The 15673-nt window shown below is 39.5% G+C and overlaps 1 protein-coding gene across 2 annotated transcripts in view; it reads right to left on the reverse strand.

Annotated features, from left to right (window-relative positions):
• Positions 1–292: 292 nt before the first annotated feature.
• Positions 293–15673, reverse strand: part of LOC127568356 (divergent protein kinase domain 1A-like) — a 54719-nt gene continuing 39338 nt past the window's right edge. The window contains exons 2-5 of one of the 2 annotated variants that reach the window (XM_052012004.1): positions 14435–14569; positions 6730–6837; positions 1743–1919; positions 293–1668 (exon numbers count right to left, since the gene is read on the reverse strand). In XM_052012004.1, the coding sequence (XP_051867964.1) occupies positions 856–1668; positions 1743–1919; positions 6730–6837; positions 14435–14569 (1233 nt within the window). In that variant the 3' untranslated portion in view covers positions 293–855. The remainder of the gene's footprint in view (positions 1669–1742; positions 1920–6729; positions 6838–14434; positions 14570–15673) is intronic. The other variant, XM_052012005.1, reaches the window with a different exon arrangement.

Below are 15673 nucleotides of genomic sequence, written 5' to 3' on the forward strand. Positions count from 1 at the left end.
ACTGATTTCAAGGGAAGCAGAATAACAGAAGAGAGAGAAAGAAAAGCTCTTGCAGTTACAGAGCATCTTTTATGTCTTCGTGCCATCCCAAAGTGAAGTTACCAATGTCATACAAGAAATGTGTCTTGACAACATGTACACACCCAGGACCTATAAAAAGCAACATGATCATGTCTAATAGGCAAGCTGTGCATCATTAAACAAAAGTAGGAAGTGAAAATGAGAATGGAAATTAATACAAGTATTACACCCAAGTTAATAAAGATGTATTCATGTAATGAAAGAGGTTTTAAAATTTACTTTAATGCAAAAAAATTAGCTTTTGAACAAATGACCTGAAAAAAAATTAATGGCCAATATTTTTTTCTTAAATACTGTACCCTCATCCCACAGGATTTCATGAAGTGACTATGAATATAAAGTGCTCAATTAACAATTTAAAAATAAATTTCATTCCTATTGAGTTGCAATTTTGACACATTTAAAGTTCTGTCTACCATAGAAGGAAAGATTGTCCTTAGATATACAGGTTTTTTCCAGTTTACTATCAACATAAATCTTAAAGCTGAGCAATATCTTGTGTCATTTAATCATCATGCTACAAATTGTAGTTAAAAACCATACAAAAGTCATCATGCTGCATACGTGTTTTTTTTCACCCTCTTAAAAGAAAAGCAGCCAAATTTATAACCATTAAATTAATAAAAATCTCTAGTGGTTTTCCTTTTAACATCATAAACAATATGATTTACTGTGCTCAATGGACAAACTAAAACAAAACCTTTCACGAACAAAAAAATGCTTTTTCCAATATTATTCAATTAATCCTGTAGAATTCTGTTCTTCTATGAATGTTTAGGAATCTTTTGTATGAGAAATTTTCTTCCACAGCAATGTCTTTAGGTTGTTCAATATCAAGGAGTGTTCCATTTCCATTTGGCTGGCTGTTCCTCGGAGGGCTATGCAGGAGTAGAGCTGCTTCTCCAGTTCTTCTCTCACATCTGAGGGAGCACCATTTAAAAGGTAATCTTTCAGCAATGTACAGACCTTGGTCAGGTTTGGCTGATCTAGTTCAGTGGTGCATTGCTTTTTGCTTTGATGACATGTTGTCCTGCAGTCTGTGCCATAGACACAATCCACATCAGTCTCGCAGCGGCGGCCACCAATTAGTTGTTTAAAACTAACCTCTGGTACAACTTTTCTCATATCTATCATTTTTAAGTCATGCTTAGTATTATAGCCAATGTTATTTGCACTCAGATCACACATCAGGAAATTGCCAAATGTTCCATGGAAAACATCCTCAACAAATTCTAAAAGTCCTATTGCAATCTTCGCTTTTCTGGGCCATGAAGGAGTAAACCATTGATCCATACTACGTCTCAAACCAGAGGGAATGAAGAACTCCAAAACCCAAGGAATAGTGAGTCCATAGAGGTAACTGTAGTGGACTTTTTCTGTTACATAAAGATCTCCACAGAATCCAAGTAGTTTTGGTGTATGTTCCTTGTCTTGCAGAATTACTGTAATCAAAAACTCATTGAGCTGAAGCAATGCCCACGTAGATTTTGCTTCTGCAAGAGAGATGTGGCCATCTTTATTTCCATCTGCTACAGTGACAACCAGTTTCAGTAGCTCCTGAAGGTTTGCCTGATCACCAAGCTTTGCCTGAGGAAAAGACAATTATGCAGTTTGTTCTCAGAAGATGTGTGCTGATTTTGAACTTTTATTCATAAGCTTACCTTCAAGAGATTGTAAACCATTTCTCGAAATTCCTCCATGGAAGTGCCTTTAGTTGGTTTGTCAAATAACACCATCTCTTTCCTTGGTTCCATGTTGGAATCTAAATCAAAGTGGAAAAGTTCTTCAAGCCTGCACTTTAATACTATCTGCGACTCATCCCAGACTCCTCTGTATACCTAGAGGGAAATAAAATTATATTTATGAAATGGAATGGGAAAATAGTTTTTGGAATGTTTTAGAGTTTAAAAATTTGCATAAAACATTTTTATCCAAGTATGAAAGTGAGCTTGATAGGCTGCATTGATTAGAAAACATTGATAATGCTACTTAATAGTTGCTGTTTTCCTTTAAAATTTTTTCAAAATCAACTTCATGCAAGGCAAAATAATTATTATTTAAAAAACAAAGTTAATTGACCTCCTGGGAAAGGAGAAAATAAAGCAGTTAGTGAAAGGTTTTGTTTTAGTTTGTCCATTGAGCACAGTAAATCATATTGTTTATGATATTAAAAGGAAAACCACTTGGTGATGAACTGTTGACAATCACATCACTCACAAATGAACAGAAGTAATAAAGAACAGAGACTTGAAACTTATAAAATCTGTTTGGCAACTTCCTCAACATAATCACCAAGTCTAATGCTAAACAACTAATCACTTTGTCTTCACATATTTGGACTGTTTGGCATGTTTTTGACCAACTTCCAGAAACAGAATGACACTAGAATTGTAACGAGAATTGACAAACAACAGTGCCGTGTAAAAGCTTTGGATTTGCCACCTGGAAAATGAATTTCCAAGAATCTTCTTGAAGCTTGAAGAACAAAGGCTTCAATCAATTAAAACTAAATACGCAAACGTCAGTGGGCAGCAAACTACAGGAGCCAAAAAAGGGAAACTCACAAGTTACTGGACCTTGTTAATACTGGGAGTGAAATTGGTGGAAAAAACAAAAGTTGGTGAACATGCCCAAGAAGTTTGAATAAAGCCACAAAAAAAAAGGGAGAGTAATAAAGTTTTAAACCAATGAAGAGAAAAGATGCCAATTACTAAGAAACGTAGTAAACAGAAAATTGAAGGAGATCGGAATTGGAAACAGCAAGTCTCATATTTTAATCTAGAATTAGCACAGCAGAGATGAACATACCTCAGACATTCCTGAGAGCTCCCAGGTAACTCCACTTTCCACCTGTATCAGAACTGGTCATTTCTGCCAGTCTTTACAGTGGCTCAGGATTTTTAAAAAAATTTCTATTCATATGGTCTCTTTGCTGTTAGCAACACATTACATAGACAAAGCAGCATAATCTGATCCCAACCACTTCTATACAAACTCATTTTGTCTTACCCTATTAGAGATATTCCCTTTATTCTATCCAATCCCTCCCCCTTCTTCTAGGTGACTGAAAACTAACTTATTTTCTCAGTTCAGATAAAGGGTCCTAAATCTGAAATGTTAACCACTTCTCTGCCCGACCTGCCAAGCCTTTCCAGCATTTTGTTTATAATCACAGAACCCAGGATGTCAATCCATACATCCAGGGACAGAGGCCAAAAAAATAGAAAGCAATTTGTATTGAGTTTCTGAATTTTATGTACCTCTCTTGCTTTTGCAGTTTTTTTTACATCTGCAGATTGTGAGAATTTGAAGCTCTTGTCAATGCCAGCCTGTTCAAATGAGCTTGCAGACAACTGAACTGGCCACCAGATGGTGCTGTAGTACACACCTTCTTAGTTAACTTACTTCATCTCTGATCAGAGGGACTGTCTGAGGGAGCTGCTGAGGTCGATGTGGGATCCTGCAAACTCTGCCACAGGTGGGACGTAGGGTGCACATGTGACAGGTGGGCGCAGTATAGAGGCTGGTGAGCTTCCCCTGCTTTTGCTGGGCTCCCGATTAAGATGCTCGAGGTTCTCCACACTTCCTTACAACACTGAAAGAGGTTATTCAGTCCATCGAGTCTATTCTGTGAGCCAGCACAATCACCATTCCCCCTCTAACTGATTCTCCCTACATTCCCATCAACTTCCCCCAGGTTTCACCATTCACCTACACACTAGGGGCAACTTACAGTGGCCATGTAACCTACCAACCCTTGCGTCTTGGGGATGTGGGAGAAAGCTTGAGCACCCAGAGAAACCCTTGCAGTCACTGTGACAACATGCAAACTCCACACAGACAGGATCGGAAATCAGGACTGAACCTGGATCTCTGGAGCCAAGAGCTAGCAGCTCTACTAATTGTACCCATGTTACCCTATGTGCCATCTCACTGCCAGCCTGGATGCTACATTTGTGTATTGATCCGTCACAGACCAGGGCTTCTCATGAGTCAATGTTGGACGTTTTTTTTATTTTTAAAAGGCAACTTGAAGCATTTCTGGTGTAGGGCACATGAATGATATGACTTGCCCACCAAAGCCAACCAAGGCTGTGCCACCACTTCAAGAAGACATATTGCTTTAGCAAAGGCAACATTTCACTTCTTCATTCATGGAATGTGGATGTCACTGGCAACGCTGGCACTTATTGTCCGAGTAGAGAAGGCGGTTTGGAGTCAACCACATTCAGGGGCCTGGAGTCACATTGGCTCAACCTCAGTAAGACAGGTTTCCTTCCCTGAAGGATGTTAGTGAACTAGTTATGCTGTGATGGGAATATTTCCCTTGCAAGCATTCTCTTGGATGCATTTAACTTTTGTGTTAATTAACAAATGGTGCTTGGGTAAGTACAAAACACATATCCTTAAAAAAAAGGTATGCATGTACTGTAACTTGCTTTCTACATCAGGATGAATTGATAAGTGAGTCACATGAATCAAGTACAATTTCTGATGTAGGTCAGAGCACTATTCTACATTATTTTAAAAAAAACAAGTGCAGAAGGTCCACAGCTTGGGCTCTCAGCTCAAGAACAAACAGGAGAAACAGTTGCACTTCAATTAGGAATTCAGAGACAGCCTCTTTACTCAGTGATTTAAATGTGGTACATGTTACACATGGAATAGTTGAGAACAGGTTAGAAATTGTTACAAAACAACTGAAGAGCTTTGCAGATAGGGTTAGATGAAGCAAGGTGGAGAATCACTTGGGTCTCAAACAAAGTTGGTGTTCAAAGTGATGAATGACCCATTTCTCTGCTGTAATTCATAACATGTACATTTTTTAAAAGATGTGGTTTGAGTGAAGGGCAGGCACAGTAGTGTAGTGGTTAGCGTAACACTATTACAGTGCCAGCAACCCAGGTTCAATTCCGGCTGCTGTCTGTAAGGAGTTTGTACGTTCTCCCCATGTCTGCGTGGGTTTCCTCCGGGTGCTCCAGTTTCCTCCCACATTCCAAAGACATACAGGTTAGGAAGTTGTGGCCATGCTATGTTGGCGCCAGAAGCTTGTTATGGGGCTACCCCCATAACATTCTACGCAAAGGATGTATTTCACTGTGTGTTTCAATGTATATATGTGACTAATAAAGATATCTCATCTTATGAGTACATGGAAAAAACCAGAGACTACCAATGTGCATCTGAGAGTACTGACAACACAATTAGACTTTCTGCTTGCTAGTGAACGCAAGACTAGCACTAACCTGCACCGACCTAATGAACAGTCGAGTCAAGCTGAGAAGATGCCATATCAATCCCTGGTCAGTACTGAGGTAGTTGATCAGGCCATGGTGGCAACAGGGGAATTTTACTTGGGCTGAGTACAGAGGAGCAAATCCAGTAAGCATTCCTATAACTATTGCTGAAAAGGATATTTATAGCATTGGGCTGGGTTGTAATACCTGAAAAGCCTACTCCCGCTTTGGTCAGAAATAGGTGTGGACAAAAAAGATTGGCCAGCAGCCAAAAGAATACTATCAAGTAAATACATTGAAGACTGATGAGATAACATGAAATCAGACCAGGACAACTACTCAAAAAGAAAACAAAACACAGACATCCAAAATAGAAATGTAAAATACTGGAGATTCTCAGCAGGTCAGTCAGCATTTGCAACAGCATTAATGTTTCAAGTCAATAACCCTCCAACAGAAGCAGAAACACGAGAAAACAAGTGTGTTTTAAGTTGCGGAGGAAGGGAGGGGTTTTAACCAGCCTTTGTTTGTATTAGACTGGTTAGTTCTGCTACAAGTTCATCTACTTTAATATTAACTGAATTTTTAATCTCTCCACAGATGCTACCTGATCTGCTGAGTATTTCCCACTTTCTATTTTATTTCAGATTTCCAGCAGCAGCTGTTCCGATCTCACATTTCCAGCAGGTTTTTCCCCTCTGTACTGCCCTCATCCATCTTCCTGTGTTTGCATTCCTCCAGGTAGACCAGATGCAAATTGTGTACGGTAATTTCTCTCTCCTAGATGGCAGCACAAGACTAGGTCACCAGACAACCTTTGTCCCCACCCGGTCACAGGCATTCCCTTTGTTTACTTCAGCCCTCTCCGCAACTTAAAACACCCTTGTTTTCTCACTTTTCCCATTCCAATGGAATGTTAACTTTCTCCCTCTCGAAAGATGCTGGACCTGCCATTTAAATGCCAAGTCCAATGCTGTGTTGAGCTGGTCTTAATGATAAAGATTTTCTATAACATGAAATTTCTTACTCTCAACATTCTAAGCAGAACAATAAAACGTGATTTATAATAGCACACAAAGATTGCAATCATGGCTAATAACTGTTTGAATCTTTAACCAGCTTTCAAGCAAAGTCCAACGTCTTCTATTCATGTAGACAAAACACAGAAAGAGAAAATAAGGTTGAAAGTCTTTTTATATTTGAACAGATTTTCTGGCAGATTAACAAGATGCAACAAAAACGAAACCTTGTAGCTGTCAAGCTGATGTTTACAATTTCTTGAATCAGTTAAATAACGATGCATAAAGCATCTTAAAACAAAATATTAGAAATACATTATGTTAAAATATCAGATGTACACAGTGCATGTGTACTTTAATGGGTCAGATGGCAAATTCTTAAATGATATTACCTGATTGTGCGGCTTATTAGACAGGCACTTGCCAAAGTAAAGCGTATCTTTATCACACAGACTGCCACAGGCCGATCCATCAATAATTCCTTTCTGGTATTTATCGCACTAGAAAACATAATTCAGAACCATAGAACCATACAGCACAAAAAAACACTGTTCCATGAAAAGTTTTCCACTTTAAAAAAAATCTTGAAATATTTAAACTTCTACACAATTTATAATATATTTTCACTCAAATTTAAGTCCATGCAATGAGGGAGACCATGGCTTATTTGACACAAACCCAAGCAGCTCTGGGGGTGGGGGAGAAATTGGATATAGTTGTTATTGACTCACACCCCCCCCCCCCCCCATGTCTTGATCCCCACTCTCTGGGGCATTAACTGGAGGAAGGAATTTCTTTTCTTAATGTTCTTTTTCCTGTAACATATCATTTCCAAGTTGGCAAGACCTCCAACCTCCCCCCCCCCCCACCCCCAATTTTAACTCTGCCCCTCGTACAGTGACTACATTTAAAAACAAACATTACTTAATTGCCTGTAAAGCAATTTTGGACAAGCATAATTTACAAAAAGGTGCAACTTTTTCCATTTACTCAAGAAACCCAAAGCCTTTACCATTTATATTCTAGTATATTGGTAGCCTTTCCATTTGCTGTTCAATCACTTCCCATTCATACTTGAGGATTTTTTGTATTCCTCCTAATATGGTCAAAAGAATTTTTGTTCACCTCCTTGCCTTGAGCTGTGGTCTACACCAACTACCAATTAATGCTTTACGACCTTTATTATTAGCCAGTTCTATTTGCATTGGTTTAACCTCAAACTTTTATCATCAGAGGTCAATTAGTTTTCTTTTTGGAAAGGTAATGGTCAACATTTCCCATCTGCAACTTTATCTCCTAATAAAAAAGCTTATCTCCTTAAAAAAAATCAGCTAATCAAAATGCCAGATATTACATTTTCAAGGGAAGGTGTGATGGAAATAGCTCCATCTCTGAAAAACAGTTAAAAGAGAGGGAAGAACATTTATATCCACAATATCTCAGTGCTTTGGAGCCAAGACTGTTCTAACATTGGGAAACACAGCAATATGCAAACAGCAACATAGAGAGAGATGGCAGATGGCCAATAAATCCCAGAGTCATAAAATCATACAGCACAGAAACAGTCCATTCAGCCCATCACATCAACACCAAACAGTGGGCACCCATTTGCATTAATCCTTCTCCAGCAATTGGCTTGTAGCCTTCAAATGCCAAGGCGATTCAAGTGCTCATTTAGACATGTCTTAAATGCTGTCAGTGACTCTGCTTCCACTATTCTCTCCGGCAGTACACTCCAGGTACTCACTACTCTTTGGGGGGGGGGGGGGGGGGGCGGGGGGGGAAAGAGGAGGAAATAAAAGATCCTCCTCAAATCCCTCTGAATCTGTTACCCATTTACCCTAAATTTCTGTCCTCTTTTATTCACCTCTGATAAGGGGAGAGGATTCCTGCAGTCTTCTTTACCGATACTCCTCAAACTTTTATACCCCTCAATCATGTCCCTTCTTAATTTCCTCTGCTCCAAGGAAAACAGACCTAGCCTTTCCAGTCTCTCCTCATTAGATGCTCCATCCTAGGCAATAACGTGGTGAATCTTCTCAGCACCCTCTCCATCGCTATCACATCCTTCAAGCAAATCACTGACATCGATAGGAGTAGCTGGAGTCTCAGCAACCATCCCTGCAGCACTCCAGTGGCCACAGCTTCCTAATGCTCATTTCAAATGCTTGGCTGGTCAATATTCATTTAGTTTATCTTTTTTTTTGAACAAAGACATTTCACTGGCAAGTTTCCAATACTTACAAAAGTAATTCCTATTATATGTAGTATACGTGTTGTAACTCTTTCATGGCAATCAATGGGCACTGTTATTTAACCAGTCAAGTGACTGAAGCAACTGTAATTCTCTTAAAAGAAAACAAAATCTGATTCCACTGTTGGGATAGTTGATTCCAGTTATAGATTCATACAGCACAGAAACAGGCCCTTTGGCCTAACTGGTCCATGCTAACCAAGATTCCCATTTAAGCTAGTCCCATTTGCTCACGTTTGGCCCAAATCCCTCTAAACCTTTCCTATCGATGTATCTGTCTAAGTAGCTTTTAAATGTTGTTAGTGTATCTGCCTCAACCACTTCCTCTGGCAGCTCATTCCATATACTGACCGCTCCCTGGGTGAAAAAGTTGCACCTCAGGTTCCCATTAAATTTCTCGCCTCTCACTTTAAATTTCTCCCCTCTCATTCTTGATTCCCCAACCCTAGGAAACAGACTGTGTGCCTTCACCCTATCTATACCAGTCAATATTTTATATACCTCTCTAAGATCACCCCTCATTCTCCTACACTCCAGTTTGAAAAAAAGACCCAACCTGCTCAACCTCTCTCCGTAACTCAATCCCTCGAGTCCCGGCAACTTCCTTGTAAATTTCCTCTGCACTCTCCTCCCTGGTTACTGTACATTTGCATATTTACCTTCAAACTCTACTGAACATACCTTCTCTTTACAAACTCTAATCAAACCTGAGCATTAACAAATTATTTTTTGGTACATACTTACAAACTGAATATTTTGAATCCTTAAGAGGCACATAGTGGCCATCTCTCCTTTAATTGTCAAAGGACAGTGCATTCTCCAAACTACAACTGCATTACTGCAACAGAGTACAACTGCCACCACAATGACTTATTGAAGTATTGAATAAAGAAATAAAATTTAACATTTTAACCATGCACAACATCAATTGGCTACAGCACAATATGCAGTATATCAGAAGTCAAGAGGCCCATATCCAAACGCAAAAATAACAGATGGTATCCCCAAGGTGGATGTAGAGTGGATGTTTCCTCTTGTAGAAAGGTCACTGTTTAAAAATAAGCAGTTGCCCATTAAAGATAGAGATAATGGGAATTTTTTTTCCTGTTAGATGGTCATGAATCTTTGGAATTCTTTCCCTCAAAGGGCAGTGTAAGAAGAGTCTTTGAATGTCTTTAAGGTGATAAGCAAAAGGGGGTGAAAATTGCTGCAGGTAGACTGGAATGCAGAGTTGAGATTACAAATAAAATCAACCATGAACTTATTAAATTGCAGAGCAGGTTTAGGACCAAGTGGCCTACTCCTAATTTGTATGTTCTTGGATTCTTACAGCAAAGTCACTGGAAGCCAAGAAAAAGTTTGAAAAATTTCCATATTTCTGCCATTTTAATGTTTACTGAACATTCCTCCCCCTTATACATTTGGTTGTAAATCTTTCCATTTCTGTATGTTAATTATGTTATAAAATTACTTTCATCAACATGAACTTGAATTTATGATATGCAATTCTATATGTGTGTCCTCTTTGTCCAGAGGTTAATTAGCATAATTCTATGAACACCTATGTACCACGTGGAGCGTAAAAGGAAATGAAGCCTATTCAACATTTAAACTTAGAGGACAAATCACCATGTATTTGTCTTGGACAATAGTATACTTCATATTTTCCAATCACATTTCAACAATCCATTTGCTATTGAAATGCAAAGACGTTGCAGGCAATGCTGGTGCAACAACAGGCAACAATCAACTAGGTATTATGCAAAAGACACTGCTGTTGAACATGACACTGCTTCAGGCAACGTGTTGCAGAGTTGCTGCTTTACTTGACGAAACACGTCTTAAAAATCATCAATATCCCTGGCTATAACTGGTTCTCTATCCAGACTGAAGGTTACAAAAGATGATAATGCTACACAAGGCAATGAGCCACTGTTGCAAACCACTCAGTTAGGAGAATCATTGACCATCTGCATTCACAGTTCTCGATCCATAGTGAGAGAACAAAGGCACAATTATTTACCACACATGCACAAACTACTATCCAATGGTTTCGGAGAAGGACTATATTCATGAAAGTATTCTCATTTTTTCCCACATGGCACAATATACACATCCATCCAAAGTGACAGGGCTGAGGAACAACATGGTGTCAAAGACATTTTGCTCAGTTCACATTAAAGCAAAAAGATGTAATTAAATTGTAGGAAAGCTGCCGTAATCAGAACATACAGTCCACTCAGTTTGTGACGAGCTTACATTACTTATTCTCGAGTGGTCATTTAAACATAGTCCATCATACCACTAGTATATTAGCAATAGGACAGGGAGCTCATGCCATTTTGTGACCAAAAAAAGAGCTTTTATCTTGGAGTGTGTCAGTATTTTAAGTCTTAACATCAGACCCCCTGAATATCTATATTGTCTCGTTTGTTCATATCCCAATAGAGCTGCAACAGCAGGTAGCTGTCCTTGCTCAGTCTTTGCAGCGGTGTCTGTTTTGAGTCATGGCCTCAGCTGTCTGCCATATGACCAGCAGCAACTGAAGCCAGATTTCAGATGGTGCTGTAATTTATGACTTCCTTTAACAGGAACACAGAGGATATGGAGGAAATGTGTTTGTTGGACAAACCTTTGCACTGACTAATCCTCTGGTGAAGTTAAAAAAAATTACAACTGAGCAGCCAGTAGATGTAGAAATCATTCCAGGCAATCCAACAGAAAGAAATACCATAACAATTAGCTTATTTACTTCACGTATGTAACTCAAGCAAAAGATGCCATTAATTTTGCTGCATTATATGATTAGATCCATATTCTTATGGAGTTTAGAAAAACGAGGGTGTGTTTTTACTGAAACATGCAAGATCCCATGGGGCATGACAGGATAAGTGTTGAGATGTAACCACTAGTGGAGAATCTTGAAAAAGGGGACCAAGTTACAGGATTGGGGGGGGGGGGGAGGGGGGGTTGTGTGTGGGTGTGTGGGGAGAGAAAGGGTTGGTCAGTTCAAATAGAGGCAAGCAGGAATTACTTGAAAAGAATGGCAAATCTCTGGAATTCTCTACCCAAAGGGTTGCAGAAGCTAAATCATTGGAGTACTTTTTGAAAGATCAGAGAATTAAGGCTATAGGGAACTGGCACAAAGGGAAGAGAAGCCCAGGGCAGATCAGCCATGATCATTAAAATGGCAGGTCAGGTTTGAGGGGCCAAGTGGCTTATTCGTGTTTCTACTTTCTCATGTTCATATTCCAAATTTAAAGTAAATTACCCCAAAAGTGGGTTAGGTTTCTGTATTAGCCGTTGAATGGTGCCATACATTTCCAGTTCACCTCCTCCTTTTCTTGTAGTAGTAACGCAGACTCATTTTCCATTTGCCCCGGTGCACAACTCACAAGTTAGCATTTCATGAAGATGCACTGGTCATTTGTATTGTGTAATGCCATTCATTGTGCACCAACAACATAGGTTAAAAAGGGATGAAGTCCCAAAAGCTGAATACAAGGAGTTAGCAGGCAAATTAAAAAGTAGAATATCAAAAGGTAGTAATCTCAAGCTACTGCCAATGCCAGCCGCTACTTTTTCTTTAACAAAAATTTTCCAATGAACATGCTGTGTTTAAAGGGAGCACAGGAAAGAGGGCCCTGATGAGACCCAGAAGGCATTGACAAGGTGGCACAGAAAAGACTAGTGTACAAGAGCTCACATTTACAGAGGAAGTGTGTAAGCTTGAATTGAATACCGGTTATTACATATAAGAGTTAAAATAAATGAGTCTTTTTTCAGGTTAGAAGTGGCCCAAGGATCAGATCTTGACCCTCAATTATTTATATTAAAACCTGGAGGTGCAGAGTGCAAGGTATCAAAGATGACACTACAATAGGTGGGAAGGCTTATCATGAAGATATTTGGACTCTGCAGCAGGATCAGAAAGAGTGAGTAGGAAAAATCTTGGCAAATTAATTTTAATGTGGCAAGTGCAAAGTCATGCTCTTCAGCAATAGAAATCAAAGGCAGATTATCTTCTAAATGGAGAGAGACTGCAAATCATTTAAATAAAGAGGGATCCAGGTGTTTTTCTGCATGAATCATGAAAAAATCAGCAGGTGGGTCCAATAAGTAGTTAAGGTGGCAAATGGCATTTTGGCCTTTATTGCAGAGGGGTTGAAGAATAGGGGAGGTTTTGTTACAGTAGTACAGATTGTTGGCGGGGGCACACCTGGACTTCTGTACACAGTTTTGGTTGCCTTATTTAAGCAAGGATATACTAGCACTGGAGGCAGTTCAAAAGAGATTCACTAGGCTAATTCATGGGATGAAAGGGTTGTCATTGTAAAAGGATACAAGTACAAGACCATACACATTAGATAGAGAGAAGATGCTCCTGATGGCTGGAGAGTTCAGAACCAGGAGTCACAGCCTCAGAACATGGAGTATTTTATTTGGAGCTGAGATCAGTTGAAATTCTTTCATCCAGAGGGTAGTTGAACCAGTGGAATTCTCCACTACAGAATTATATTCAAGAAGCTGGTAGATACATTTCTTATTCCTAAAGGGATCAGTGGGTTAGCAGCCAAGATTCCGTTGAATGGAAAAAGCCCAAAGAGCTGAGTGTTCTAACCCTGCTCCTGTTTTCTAATGTTTCTAGATGCAGGAGAATGCCATTTGGTCCCTTGTGGCAGTTCTGCCATTCAGCAGGATCATGGCTAATCTTCTAGCTCTGGACAACTCTCCTCATTTCCCTTACTATCCAAAAATCTATCAATCTGTGTCTTGAATTGGGCGAAAGGGGATTAGATCAAAACATTTGTGATCCTGAGGGATCCCCACAGGATGGATGTGGAAAGCACATTTGCTCTTCTGGGAGATGTAGAACCAGGGCTACAGTAAGGAGTCACTCATATGGGAGAGAGTAGGATAATGAGTCTTTGGGACTTTCTTCCTCAAAGAGGAGTGGAAGCTGTGTCTGTGTGTGGACGCAGGGGTAGGTTAGCACAGATAGAGTTAACAATCAGATCAGCCATTGCAAAGCAGGCTTGCCTCTGTATACAAAGCAGTGGCCTACTTCTGCTTCTAATTTGTAGGTTTGTACAAACTCAGCAAATGGGTAGAAAATTCCAAAGCTTCACCACCCACTGGTGAAGAAATTTTTTCCTTATCTCAGTCCTCAGTCCTGAGTGGCTAACCTCCAACTTTGAGACCATGACACCCCCTCCCCCCGTTTCTTGATACCCTATCCAGGTGAAATATTATCCCTACATGTACCCTGTAATTATGTTCTATGTTTCAATCAGATCATTGCTTATTCTTCAAAACCTGAAAGAGTATAGGGCCAGTTTGCTTAAGAGGTCTAACATCCCCTATCACAGGTATCAGCCATATTCTGGAGCAGTAGCATATCCAATTCTTGTGATTTTTGTTGTTCAAAGTATTAAAGTCTCTACTTACATTAGCACATTATTTACAAGGACAGAGGCATCCTCACTCCGAGCAATCTTTTAGATCAATGCATTAGCATTGTAATGAACAAACACTTGTACGCCAAATTGAGGCCAAGGCAAGAAAATTGTTACGTAAATGTCTGTGAACTCATTTTGCGCTTTGCATTGTAAAAAATGTCAAAAAGACTATTGCACAAGCTGTACACCATTATTTCCAAGATGCACATTTCATAATCAAGACATTATTAGGGAAAGTGTCAGTATGAAAAATCTTTAGATTTCTTATTATACACAGGATAAGATCATAGTAAAGCACTAAAGATTAGTTTACTTTTTAGCTTTAACAATTCACTAAAGCACAACACACATCTTAATAACTAGAACAGAAATATTAATACTCACAATTATTTTCTTGCAGTCGTGAGCTCGGCACAATTCTGTGTAAGTGGAGTATTGTACGTATATCACCCAACTCCCAACAAATACTGCAAGCCATGAGAAGAAGAGGTATTTGACACGTACACATGGCAAGCGGGCCTATGAGCACAAGAAGAGCAGTTTTCACTACTGTTAACTGCAGTGCATGTTGTTCATCCCAAATATTTTAACATTTCTAGTTGTAAAACATTACCAGAATCCAATGGCTTTAAGTATTAACCCATTTTTTGGCAGAGATAGAAAGGGATGTTCCAGTGTAAAACAGGAACAAGCTAAAGGCAATGGTTAAGTCATAGAGTTATACAGCATAAAAAAAGGCCCTTCAGCTCAACTCATCAACAATGATCTACAATGAATAGATGCAAGCATAAGATTAAATTCAAAAGTTTTAGGGTATTGGGCACAAGAAATCTTTTCACACAAATAATTGGGAAACTGCCTGTGAAGATACCAAAGTTAGTGAGCAAGGCAGACACAGTGCCAACATTTGTGATCAAGTCAGGTGATTAAAAGGGTGGTGGGCAAAACAATGAAGACAGGGGAGGAGATTAGTACAGAGAAGACAAACACCACCACAGACAATAAGAAATGACTCATTTCTGGTGTATTCCATATATTTCACCATCATCGCCTTTGATTGAGCCAAAGGCTGTTTGAAGATCAAGACCCAATACTTGACACAAAACTCCCAAGTCTACTGTGCAACAGATTCCTGTCCTCCTGTGCGCCTGAGACCTGGACTGCCTAGAGCAGGCATGTCAAGGCAGTGAAAACTTAATGTCTCTGAAAAATCCTCCAAATTTACTCAAAGGATAAGCAAACCAATGCTTATTGGTTTATACAAGGCGTTAGCAGGCAAATTAAAAAGTAGAATATCAAAAGGTAGTAATCTCAAGCTTACTGCCAACGCCAGCCGCTACTTTTTCTTAGACAAAAATTTTCCAATGAACATGCTGTGTTTAAAGGGAGCACAGGAAAGAGGGCCCCGACCACACCAACCCAGGCTAAATTCCCAACACCGAGGCCCTAGTCACACTCAGTTGGTTCCATCGAGCAGGTCATTTTCCTCACATGCCCAGTTCCAGATTCACCAAACAGGCAATCTATTCCAAACTCTGTCATGGAACAAGATTGCTAGGTGGACAGATGTACCCAAAACCCCTTTGAAGAAATCCAACACATTCACTAACTCCTGGGGATCTT

This window comes from Pristis pectinata, chromosome 3, assembly GCF_009764475.1.
Source record: "Pristis pectinata isolate sPriPec2 chromosome 3, sPriPec2.1.pri, whole genome shotgun sequence".
Lineage (NCBI taxonomy): Eukaryota > Metazoa > Chordata > Chondrichthyes > Rhinopristiformes > Pristidae > Pristis > Pristis pectinata.